The sequence below is a fragment of the Oryzias melastigma genome, linkage group LG7 (genome assembly GCF_002922805.2).
Source record: "Oryzias melastigma strain HK-1 linkage group LG7, ASM292280v2, whole genome shotgun sequence".
NCBI classification, from domain to species: Eukaryota; Metazoa; Chordata; class Actinopteri; order Beloniformes; family Adrianichthyidae; genus Oryzias; species Oryzias melastigma.
Window position 1 is genome coordinate 4,050,909 of NC_050518.1, and position 13,097 is coordinate 4,064,005.

The 13,097-nt window shown below is 36.3% G+C and overlaps 2 protein-coding genes across 2 annotated transcripts in view; both read right to left on the reverse strand.

Annotated features, from left to right (window-relative positions):
- LOC112159837 (taste receptor type 1 member 1-like) overlaps window positions 1-1,758 on the reverse strand; it is a 4,396-nt gene extending 2,638 nt beyond the window's left edge. Inside the window, exons 1-3 of the mRNA XM_024294145.2 lie at window positions 1,489-1,758; window positions 989-1,283; window positions 139-864 (exon numbers count right to left, since the gene is read on the reverse strand). Of these exons, the coding sequence (XP_024149913.2) occupies window positions 139-864; window positions 989-1,283; window positions 1,489-1,673 (1,206 nt within the window). The 5' untranslated portion in view covers window positions 1,674-1,758. The remainder of the gene's footprint in view (window positions 1-138; window positions 865-988; window positions 1,284-1,488) is intronic.
- Window positions 1,759-6,176: 4,418 nt separating this feature from the next.
- LOC112159839 (taste receptor type 1 member 1-like) lies at window positions 6,177-11,382 on the reverse strand. The gene is made up of 6 exons (XM_024294149.1): window positions 11,374-11,382; window positions 10,441-10,590; window positions 9,590-10,315; window positions 9,025-9,234; window positions 8,641-8,761; window positions 6,177-7,114 (listed from the first exon to the last, which is right to left on the reverse strand). The coding sequence occupies exons 1-6, from the start codon at window positions 11,380-11,382 to the stop codon at window positions 6,177-6,179; spliced, it is 2,154 nt and encodes a 717-aa protein (XP_024149917.1).
- Between the last annotated feature and the right edge of the window lie 1,715 nt (window positions 11,383-13,097).

The following is a 13,097-nucleotide window of genomic DNA, read 5'->3' on the forward strand; positions in this document are numbered from 1 at the left end:
AAATAAATATTTAATATGTAAAAACAAGAAGCTTTCATTAACTTTTATGTCTGATATGTCAATATTGCATATGTCTTTTAAGATAATATTTTTTTCATTATTTTAAAGAGGAGATAAAATAATTCTTTGCTTCCTTACCATGTCTGGGTGAACCTTAATGTCCTTGTTGCAGCTGTCAGCTCCACACTGCAGCACTGCATGTAAGGCATGGGCAACGGCATATACAGCAGAGTAAACAGGGAAATTGAAAGAGGGATCTGCTGTAATGATGTCTTCAGCACTCAAGCTGCTGCAGTTACACATCTGGTTACAAAAGGAATCTTGCTCTTCACTTTCACACTGATTTTGAGCTTTGAAAGAATAAATAAAATCATTGAATCCTGGGATTGTTATTTTTGGTTCAGCAACTCCAAGAACAGTCCCAATATTTCTGATTCCTGCTTTTTTAGGGAGCTCTTTGTGAAGAGACCAGGCATCCGCTGCAATCCATACCTTGTTTTTGACATTTTGTTGGATTGCAGAATTAATGAGACCTTCAGCTGTCCACTCGGTTGTAAACACAATAATAACGTTTACCTTCTGTAATTCCATCTGTTCAATAAGATAAGAATAATCTGTGTTCTCGCTGAGACCATGACTGTATGCCATACATATTTTAGTGCCGTTGATCTTTTTCACAAACACATTCAGGCCATCTCTCCCATAATCATCATCAATGTAGAGGAAAGCCACCCAGGTCCATTTGAACTCTTCCAAAAGTTTCCAAATTATTTCTATGACATCTTTGTTGGTATGCACTGTTCGTAAGAAAGATGGAAAATTCTGTTTTCTAGAGAAGACTGAACTGGAAGCTCCATAACTAATCTGTAAAAAGATGACATGACACCAGTTTTAATGGCAATGAAACAAAGGGAGAAAAACTATTGTCAATTATTCAATGATTTCTAAAAGAATGATATGAGAACAACAAACTGGAAAACAGACATACCATTGGAATGAGGTCCATCATGAACAGCGGTGCAACAGCCAGTGTTGCTGTGCTTGTGTATGTGCCCACCATTGCTATCACTTTTGAGAAGTTTGCTGATTCTGTCCAAGGTTGAACTGAACCATTCACAGAAATCAGGCGGAAAATACTTGGAAAATTCTTTGTGTCTGAGCAGTGGTCAAATATTTCATATCCAAGAGTCACATTGGGTAGCAGACTGGTAGAATTGTTGATTTCTTCTATTGAGAATCTCATCATCTGAAACCTCCGGTAACTTGACAGTGTGAACTCTTCACTGTAGACGGGAAGAAGGAAAGTACTAAGGATCAACGTGTTGATGTTTTCTTAATCTTGTTCTTCTATATAGGTTCAATAATTCAATAATAATACAAAAAAACAAACATAAAAACACGGTTTTACAAAAATCACAAGTTAATTGAATTACTTCAGAAGAATGATATTTTATTTTATTGACATAACATTTTTTTAAGAAACCTTACCTGGAGCAGATGACGGCTTCTGGGGTGTTTGAATAAAGAGTTCCATTGACATGATGAACATCAAAAAGTCCACCAAGCAGGTAATCTCCTTTCTTTTTAAACTCTGAGGTTTGGGGGATGCATTTAGTCTCTACATGCAAGTTACAACCCAGAAGGCACAGACTAACAAAAATCAATGTAAACATTGTTGTTATAACCTGTTGGCACTCAAACGTGAATATCAGCTCAGCCAGAAATTCTCTGTATGAACAGACACCTGTGATGAACAGGCTTCTGTTAGAATAGAAGTGACCCATGTTGTTATGAAGCCATACAAAAATTTCAAAAGAAAAATTTCCAATCTGTATGCAAAACCATAGCATGCAAACTATTTTGCATTTATCCTAGGAAAAAGAGTTTTTGAAAAATAGATACATTTTAAATCCAGCTGAACAGATGCTTTAGAAATGTGTATCTCTTAAAAAGGAAAAATGTGCAGTTTGTGTGCAGAAAATGTAAGAGAAAAACATCAAAAGTGAAAAAACAAACGAAAAAAAAGCACCCAACATATATAACTGTGGTGAGGTTCCTCTTTGCATACATGGCTCATGCAAATGGAACAGACTGGTTAAGAAAATTACAAGGGACTTTTAGAACCTGTGTGAATATTCAATGCTGAATTGCTTCTTTGTATTTGCAAACATCCCGTGGTTAGTATCATAAAAAAATGTACAATTTGCTAAACATAAATTAAAAATACAGTAAATATTAATGAAAATGTATTGCCATACTGTTCTCTGTGTGTGTGTTGAATAATTAAACGGTATATGAGACAGATGTTTACAATAATGGAAAATTTGTTAAACATTTTTAATTTCACAAGTCCCTCTAATTTTCAGATTTGTTGGTTCCAGTAAATTCTTCTATCAATAAAATTTGTTTGTCAGTCTTTGAGTTGCTTGGGAAATAACAAAAAAAAGCATCTCTGTGTCAATCAACCAGACTATTATGTTCATATTAGTCATAACAGTTGTAATCCTAAAGTGAGAAGATAGGGACACGTCTGGAAATATGTCTGCAACTTGCATTACTCAAACGCACTGGATTAATGTGAGAGAAAGAATAATGATATTAGGGATTTCTATGGAGTTTCTTTTAAATACAATGATAACTTGTGATGTTTTCAGATTATTTATGATGAGTTATTGAGAATTGATAATGAGCATTTATGGTTCTTTTCGTGTACTTAATTTATGGTCCCTGCCTGCCTCTGCAACTTCACAAGCACAATTATCAACGTAAACCTCGAATGTTTGAACAGGCAAATCCTATTTATGAATTTATCTATTTAACATCTCAAGTTGCTGGAGAAACCCACCTTAGTGTGATTGTGTTTGTGTATGTGTGAAACTGCACTGGAAATGCTACAAATGAATTGCCCTCTGGGACTAAAAAGGTTTTCTGAATCTGAATCAAACATAAAGATCTGCCAGCATTTTAAGGTGCAAGCTTTACCCAGCCAGCGCCATTACGTGCAGGCAGTCTCAAGAACACACGGATGATTAGTCTGACAGCGTTTCTTTGTTAGTTCAGGAGATGATCATGTTATCACGTCATGTGCTGAAATTGACAGTTTTCCCTGTGCGGCTGAACTTACAATGGAGTGCACATCTAATTTTAGCGCTCTGGAGAATCCGAACAGCCAACGTGCATGGCTGCGTGCCGCACGCAGAGATCGCAGATGTTTTTCCAGTATGTTTACATACACGGGAAAAAAATTGATTTTTAAAACCATTTTTTTTTTCTTATTTATACATACAAAAATATGAGATAATCCTTTTTTTAAGGAATGGAATGTGCTTAGTGTTCCCTAAACACACTTTTAAAATACAATTTTGCAATTCCATTTCATCACAGTTCCTCAAGTCATCATTCATGACATCATCTGAGAAGTGGGTCTGTAAGCTTCAATCCTGGCTACATTCTTCTTTTTCTTCAAATAATTTCCAACAGGCTGTATACTGCTGTGTGTAATGCTGTCCCCTACAGACACATTCTAAAAGCACATGCTATATAAATCACCCATCATATTCCCCACCCCGGTCCATCCTTAAAGTCCCTCTACAATCATGTTTTGAGCTACTTTAAAGCATTACCAGTGGTCTTTCAAATATGATTAGGCTGATTTTAGCCAAAATAGTTTAAAAACATTGTCTTGTTTTCTGGGTCATATTCTGCAGAGTGGCTGTAGTTTATAAGTTCACCTCTGAGTTATAGGTTGGACAGTTGGCGTGAAGTAAGTCAGTTCCCACTTCCCCGAAATTTAACTGGTTACGCTCTCTTATGCTAACTTACAGCTCCTCATAACCCAACCTAACATTAATGATGGAACAAAAATGGTGAGCAATATTGGTGCCATCTAGCTGTACAGTTTTGATCCAGTTGCCAGTTCAGATACAAAACAAAGATGTTACTGGATTTATTTGTCTGCAAATGGATGCATCATGAGCAGGAAACTTTGCGCCTGCAAGTTGTAGTTTTTACTGCTTAAAGCTTTTTCCATCTGCTCCAGATTTACGAGCTTCTGACAGAATTTTAACTGGTGCATATTTGTTATTATTCAATGTGCTTTTTTGTATACTTTTTTATTTTGTAAATTGAGGACCTTCACAGTGGTATCATCCACTGCAAATGTTTGTTAAAATATTTGTAATATATTACACATTACAATATTATGTAGTTATCACAATAAAGGGCTATTATCTTCCTATCAATGCACTTCAGAGAAAGTTTTTTTACAGATCATAAAGAATACTTTATGTTTCCAGCATTCTTTAAAGACACTCATTTCCCAAGACTGTCAGCTTATAAAATCCAAATAGGAGCTAAAAAACAGTCTTCGAACGCAAATACTGCCAAAAATACTTGAATTTTTTTAAGACAGTTACAGTGGTGTTTGAAATCTACCATGAAAAATTGATGTTTTTATATATATATATATATATATATATATATAATTCACGATATGCCTCACTTTTTTTCTTAATTAGGGTCTTGATTTTCAGTCACACTCCAATCATCTTTTGTTCTTTTGAAAACGTGTTCCCGTTGGTCTTTTTTATCATGATCATACTATTTGTATTAAAAAAAAAAAGGGAAAAAAAATATCGTTTTTCAGGAAATAATTACTGCAGAACAGTAGGAGTTCATCAAAAACTTGTCTTTGAGCTGTAGTGGGGATTGTTGGTGTGGGAAAAGTCTTTGCTTAACTGCCATGATCCCTTTGTTTATGCTCTCCTGCTAGCTTACAGCCCCTCACAACCCCAAGCTAACAGTAGTGCAACAAAAATGGTGAGCAACATTGGAGCTATCAAGGAGTACAATTTTGAGCCAGAGGCCAGGTCAGACAAGGAAAACAACGACATGCATGGTCTAGTTGTTTACAAGTGTATGCAGTAGAATGGACCGGAACAGTGAGACTTTGGCCCGCCCATCACAGTTTCTACAGTACATCCCAACTGAGAGCTTTTTCAAAACACATTCTTTGTCTGTTGATGATTCACCACAATTTGAATAAAGAAAAACTCAGAACATAGATTAAAACTTTAATTCTTAGATATATACATATCCTCCATCAGAAAATAGTTACAAGAGCATGTTAAAAACACCAAAAACACATTTTTTGGGTTGGAGTGGGTCTTTAAGGATAGATTAATTTCTTTCATGGGTGCACACATTTGAGGAGAGTCTGGCTTTGCTTCATTGGAAACATTTCAACTTTGTTTTCTGTTGAGCTTTAAGGGTGGCCAGTTGCTTAAAATGACCAATTCAGGCTGCTGAGTGGAAGCCAGGCAAAAGCATTTTTATAGCTTGCAGCGTTGTAGCCACAAAAGTATTTAAACCCAAAAGTTGACATTATGAATGCTGTGTCAAATTTATGTTGTTCCCATATAATTGTAAAGCCCCATTTCCTCACAATGTGTTGTATCATAAATGTTTTTTTTTGTTTTTTGCATCAGTGACATGTCAGCCGTAGGTCATGTGACTGATGCACCTGGGACTGATTTGATAAATAGGATCAAAGGAAGAGAGGGGGGGCCCTCCTAACAAAGCGCAGACTTCAGAAAGTCTACGTGGGACCTGAAGAGGAAAAAATGAAAGAGAAGTGCATTTATCGCCCTACACATCGGCTTTATGTACATTTTGTTTTTTCGGTTTGATGTATTTTTTGTCATATAAAAGAACTTGACTGACTAAAGGTAAAATTTGTGATGTATATATGTAATCCAGGTAATTAACTTTTCAAAAAATAGCTGATCATTGCAGCGTTCCAAAACCTAAATGTATGTTTTGAGTAAAATTATAATGTTAAAGTGAATTTGTCAATTCAAATTTTTATAATATGGAACTTTAATTTTAATAAATTCAAAAGTTGAGTTGTTCATTAATGTCAGACAGTAGACACACCCCTCCGTGCCATGTTTCTCATTGGCTAGCCTTCCCTTTATAAAGCACCCAGGTGTGTCTCATCTGGAGGTCAGGTCTTCCTGCTTTTGGCCTCTCTGACATTCTTTCTCAACTTTCTATAAGGTTACTGTGATGTTTCTGTGATTTATTCATTGACATTTTGAAACGTTCTTGTTGGAAGAGTTTTTATCATAAAGATGAACTGTTTGTTTTCCGTCATCAACAACTGTAAAAATGATGTGCTACAAGCTATAAGGTGACTGCGTAGAATAAGTCAGAATAAGATCTTGGAAGTACTGCTGAGTGTTTTGTTCAGGTTTAAAAATGATTATGTAACATTTGGGAATAAAATACTTAATTAAAAAAGAGTACAGACTTAAGAGTGTTGCCAAAGCACTGAAAACCTGAAGGTACTTGCCATGATAAAGTGTGTATCCAGTTGCAAAGATAATCCAGATAAGAATCTGGTGCAGCATACAAAAACTTAGTGCTCTGGCTTCATTGTAATGTTTGGGAAGATTTTTACTTGCATACGAGAAAAAGAAAGTAAGAAACAACAATAAGAAAAGCAAAGACAAAGACCCTGATGATGCTTTGTGATTTTTTAAAATATAACATCTGAGGATGAATCTATCAGAGTATGACAAAGTGTCAGGGTATGGTGTTGGAGGGGAAACGATAATTCCAGAAATAAGTTGGGCAGCCTGGATAAAAAAGACCAAACAGATAATAAGACAAGATCCATAATACTTTGTCCAATAACTTCGTAGCATTGGTAATTTGTCAAATATTTTAAAAATGCAAATAATTTGAAATGAGCGGACTGCGAAACATGCTAAACAAACTGAACCAAACAAAATGACAGGGAAGTATCTCAGCATGCAGAAAACAGTTGTGGCTTTACCAAAACAAAAGAATACACTGATGCTGCACAGGCTGATGCATCCTAAGACTAGGAAGCACATTGGACCTCCAGCAGATCTGACAACTGGTGTGTTGTTGTTAAGGGCAAAGAGAATAGAAATCGCTACAGTCAAGACCAATAAGATCACGGTCCCAATCATGATTACTATTGCTGCAGGATCGCTGAATGAGACATACTCCAGCAGGCGTGCAGTGCATGATGTACTTCCCTCTTTAGACCACTCTGTGTCCTTGCAGCTGATGCAGTTATAGGGATCTGGTGACATAAATGCCAAAACATTATGCTATGCAATTTGCATGACAAATTTGCATGGCCCTCCCCTCTTTCGCTGTGTGGCGAATTCGCTACTCACCGCCTGCTTGAGCTAAACGCTGTGGCCACATATGGGAGGAGCAACCAGCTAGAGTTTTTAGCATGATTGCTATATGGAGCAGTGTCTATGATTATCTTTCTTCGACTGTATGGAGGACGCAAATGATTTTGAGATATCAGGTTTATATTTTGTGAAGAGTTCTAAAAAAACATTGGTTACACGTCTACATGTCTGGGTTCATAAGATCCCTATGAGATTCTGGGAGCTTCTGTCTTACTCTGGGGGCTGTGTCTGCATGACAGCCACCTCTGCTGTGTTTCTGTGTCTCTGTGACTGAGTTTGAAGGCTCGCTGTCTCGCATTAACCAGAAAGGAGAAAAATAAAAACAAAACTAAAACTAGGGGACCTTTTTTATTATTGTTTTGATGATATGAGTTCAGAAGGCCCAAACCACGACCCACCGTTCCCTACAGCAGCTATCTGTCTGCCAGCATATCGACATAACGGGTGCAAAATTCTGGTGAGCTGTCCAGAGTGAATTCTGCCTTCGCCCAACAGTAGCCAGGGTGAGTTCTGGCAATCCCGCGGCCCCAGCAGCTTCAGGCAAAAGATAGAAGTTCAGCATAAAAACGCTTGCATTGGATTAGTATTCTACCCAACAATCAAGTCACTGAAAATGTCAAGTGTTTGTTGTGAACATAATTTGCGCGGCAGAAGTGGCCAGTTTCAATGTTAAGTCAATGGCACAGACACAAATTGAAGTTATCTGAAGTCCTGTGGCGTAAAAGAGACTGGAGCGGCGCAGTGGTCTGGCAACAGCGCGACTTGAGCGGCGCGGCCAGAATTCAAATATCTAAATTGTGGCCGGTCGCAGCGTTGCATCTCCCAATCGGAAAACCACTTTGGGCACATTTTCAGTGACTTGATCAGCGGGTAGAATACTAATCCAGTGCCAGCGTTTTTGTCCTGAACTTCCAGCTATTTCTTTAAGCCACAGGGGTCGGGGGATTGCCGGAGCTCGTCCTGGCTACTGATGGGCAAAGGTGGGACATGCTCTGGACAGATCACCAGTCTTTCACAGAGAACTGCTGCGGGGTGCGGGGGCTGTTGGCTCCAGCCTCCTGAACTTTGTGATAATTTTGTTATTTTAATCGTGACAATAATAAAAAAAAGGCCCACCAAATTATATTTTTGTTTTTAATTTTCTCCTCTCCACAATACATTGAGCCTTCAAAATCAGTCACAGAGACACAGAAACACGGCAGAAGAAGCTGTCATAGAAAAGCACCTGACATCTCAGAATCATGCTAAAAACATTTGCTAGTAGCTCCTCCCACATGTAGCCATGCTGTCAAGCTCAGGCAGGAGGCAAGCAGTGAAATTGCCACCCGGCAACAAAAGGGTGGGCCGCTTGGTGTGAATGTAGAGTTAGTGTTAGCTCCATTAATTTGTAGCTAGTTGAGCTTACCTGTAGTGTTCACGTAAGTTCCTTTTGGACAGATTTTACAGCTAAAGCTGCATTTGTGGAATCCCTCTTGTTTTTTCATATATCCTTCAGGACATTCCTCAGAAGAAAATGATTCAGGCTCCTGTACAAGACATGTACAAACAATGTTAGCATTTTTACACTAAAATTAAAACAAAAAAATAGTTAAAATACCTAAGACTTTAAAAAACTAACTCAGCATTTATATACAATATTTACATACAGCTGATCTTCCTTGTTCTTCAGCTTGTTATTGTCAAAAAAGTAGCTTCTGACAAATATGTTCTACAAAAATATATTCATGAAATGGTTATTTTTTTTTTGTTTCCACCTTTAAACCTTTTAACTAAGAAGAAAAAAACTTGCCTTTTTGTCTCCATGCCAGTGAATTTTAGACTTATCAATTTTAAAGTGAGTTATTTTTGGGTGGAAGGTATAAGAACCGATCCTTTCTGCATCACCACCCTCATTCCAGAAAACGATGTCATAGGATCCAAACTTGGGGTCACCATTCTTATCAAACTGAACTGTTTGCTTTAAAAGTGTGAAGTTTAACTTTTTAAGTTCATTCAGGACCTATAAAACATTCAAAAACCAGAGATTATCAATTTGATGTATCTCCATGAAACATTTTAAAACCCATTTTTCATTCACTCTCACTAAGGTGTTAAATACAAAGAATGGTTTTTGCAATGAAGCAAAGTCTAAAGAATGTGTGAAACGGCAGAACATTAACAAAATATCATTTCAAAAAGTGGAAATACAAAAGTTATTATGCATAAAGCACACAATTGTGGACAAGATAAAAAAAGCTGAATTGATAAAACGACAAATTAAAAAATTCATTTTAATATATGTTGTGAAATTTGGCCTTTTTTGTTCTGCGCTAGAAAAAAAATAATATATATAATTTCAATGTCAACTTCCTTACCAAGTTCGGGTACACCTTAATGTCCTTGTTGCAGCTGTCAGCTCCACACTGCAGCACTGCATGTAAGGCATGGGCAACGGCATATACAGCAGAGTAAACAGGGAAATTGAAAGAGGGATCTGCTGTAATGATGTCTTCAGCACTCAAGCTGCTGCAGTTACACATCTGGTTACAAAAGGAATCTTGCTCTTCATTTTCATATTGAATTTGAGCTTTAAAAGAATAGATAAAATCATTAAATCCTGGGATTGTGACTTTTCCCTCAGCAATCCCAAGAACAGTCCCAATATTTCTGATTCCTGCTTTTTTAGGGAGACCTTTGTGAAGAGACCAGGCATCCACTGCAATCCACACCTTGTTGGTGACATTTTGTTGGATTGCAGAATTAATGAGATCTTCAGCTGTCCATTCAGCAGTAAACACAACCATTACTTTTACTCTAAGTGATTCAATCTGTTTGAAAAGTTTAGGATAATTTGTGTTCTTGCTGAGACCACAACTGAATGCCATGCAGATTTCAGTGTCCTTTATCTTTTTTATAAAAACATTCAGGCCATCTCTTCCATAATCGTCATCAATGTAGAGGAAAGCCACCCAGTTCCAATTAAACTCTTTCAAAAGTTTCCAAATTATTTCTATGACATCTTCATTGGTATGCACTGTTCGTAGGAAAGATGGAAAATTCTGTTTTCTAGAGAAGACTGAACTGGAGGCTCCATAACTAATCTGTAAAAAGATGACATGACACCAGTTTTAATGGCAATGAAACAAAGAGAAAAAAAACTATTGTAAGTTATTTAAGGATTTAAAAAAGACTGATATGAGAACAACAAACTGGAAATTAGACGTACCATTGGAATGAGGTCCATCATGAACAGCGGTGCAACAGGGATGTTTGAATGAAGAGTTCCTCTGACATGATCAAAAAGTCCACCAAGAAGGTAATCTCCTTTCTTTTTAAACTCCGAAGTTTGAGCAATGCATTCAGTCTCTGCATTTAACTTGGCACCCAGAAAACACAAACTAACAAAAATAAACATATACATTGTTGTTATTAGACGTGAATTCCAGGACAGCTAGAGAATACCTTTTCTAACAGACACCTGTGATGGTTTTTCTTGTTTAATATGAATGACTTTAAACAGTAAGAAGCAACAAACTCACGTGTAATATTGCCTAGAGTACCTGTCACAGCAGCATGCAAAACAGTACTAATGTAGATCACTTTGCATGTTATCGGAAATTGTAGAGTTCCTGAGAAACAGTAAAGACATTTGATAAAGTTTAGGAGAAAATGACAAACCTCAAAAAGGAAAAGAAAAACACAAGATCTTCCTGATGTCATGGAAATGTATATTTAAAAAAAAACTGCAGAATTAAGGGGTTTCAGCCTGCAATTGCGACTCAAGAAAATGTATTAGCTTGAGTGTAATCTTATGTCATTGTGAAAAAAAATTCTTGTTGCTTTTTTAATAGTAAACCGTCATGTTCTAGGAAGGCACTTTGTTACTTTGATGATGTCATGTTTCTATGTTAACTTTTTTTTCTTCTTTTATTTGCATGTTTGGTGGTTAGAAATATGCAAATAAAAAATAAATATGAACAAACTAATCCGAATATATAACTTTGATGTTATGTAAAGGCATAACACAAGCTCTATTCATTTTCCACTCATTCATTTTCCATATTTTTTGCATTGTATTTTGCTTTTCAAAAAAGAACAAAAAAATACCAACAAAACTGATTAAAATAAATGCATTTTGACGTGATGACATGACACTTACTCGACTCATTTTAGTCTTTTGCTTCAAATGTTTGCCTGTATTTTGTTTTACAAATAATAGTAGTAAAAAGCTTGTGGCAATCAGCTTGTCTGTAAAAAAATATACTATTATCAGGAACACTTATAATTCAGTTCTCTCTCTTTAATTTTTTTAAATCTTGGTGTATTGATTCAAAACTAGAGTACTCTCAAAGTAGTCTCCAGAAATGTAATGGAAACATCAAAATCACATAAAAAGGTATGCAACAAAATCTGCCTACCTTCCCTAGATAGATATGTTTAAATATTAGAACACGTGTTTGGATGTTAATTGCTTTAATGTGAGTTTCTCACGTTTATCCAGCTTGTAGCAGTCAATCAAAATGCTATTCATTTTTCCACAATTGATATTGTCTGTTGTTATCATGCATCTTTTCATCAGTATTAAACTAAACATCATTTCGTCATTCTGTATAACATTCCAAAATGCTATATTTTACTGCAGTTTATTTGCATTCTTTCACCATACTGACAATAACATGGAAATTATATTTAAATGACTAATACAATTTACATATCAGAAAAAGTACATTGACTACTATACAGTATGGTGTACACAGCACATGTTTCTCTAAGTTTTTTTTTTAATTCATAGTATTTCAATTTTATTTTATTCGTGAAAACATTTGTTTATTAGATGAGTGTCACATACTCCCCTTCTGTCCTCAGATGCTCTGCTGAAGTTTCTCAGTAAATCTTCTTGGCTTCACACATCAGCAGCACAACCCAGCAATGATGCAGCAGCATCAAGTGCTTCTCCTCCTCCAATAGACCAGCCATCTTCTCTAACGGATAAGGTAACTGCAGGCTACCTGCTACCTGCTTTGAGAGTCTTTGCCACTCTTACTGTTACAGGAAGAATTTATTCAAACTTACTTGAAGTATATTATGATGCAAGAACTTCTCAGTGGATTTTGTCTCAAGATAGGAGCAAAATCATGATGTTGTAAATGACTTTACTGGAAGAAAAGACAGGAGCGTAAAGCTGTGGCTACTGAATGTCAGACTGAGGAGGTGGTGGTGCAGTTATTCAAGTGTAGGCAGTAGCAAAACACCCACTTGTCTTTGTGAGATTATCTTTTAAATAAAAATACAAAAAATAATCATAATTTGTGCCAACTTTTTCTTTAATAGCTTGTTTTTATAAGTCCATGACTGTGGTGGTTGAGCCTCAAACCACCACATAGGCGTTAGTATTCTCTTTTTCGTTAAAAATTTACTTTGTTTACTAAAAGAAGTTGATAACAGGTGCACACATTTGATTTATTTTAAGAGAAAATACATTTACTTTTGTTTGTTTCTGAGTTCCTTCTCATCCACCATGATCAGCTGAGGAGGTTGGGACATTCCACTGGCAAGACTGCAGGGATTCCCAACACTCCTAATGGACTTTATTTTGGTTTCTTTAAAAGTCAAATGTTTAGTTTATTCTTTGAAGACTATTTTGATTATTTAGATGTGTTTAGTTTGTATTTTCTCTGTTTTTGCAGTAGTAGATTAATTTGTTAGAAATTGTCGTTAGTTTGTTTCTCCCCTCCCTCATGTGTCCGCTATGGTTTGCTCCTGTCTATATAAGCTTCCCCATTGTGTCAGGATGGAAGAGTCTGGTCAGGCTTGTTCAGTTTAGTCCTCTTCGTCTGTTGAATTTTGTTATATTTTTCAGTTGGGCCAAAGTTATTTTTGTTT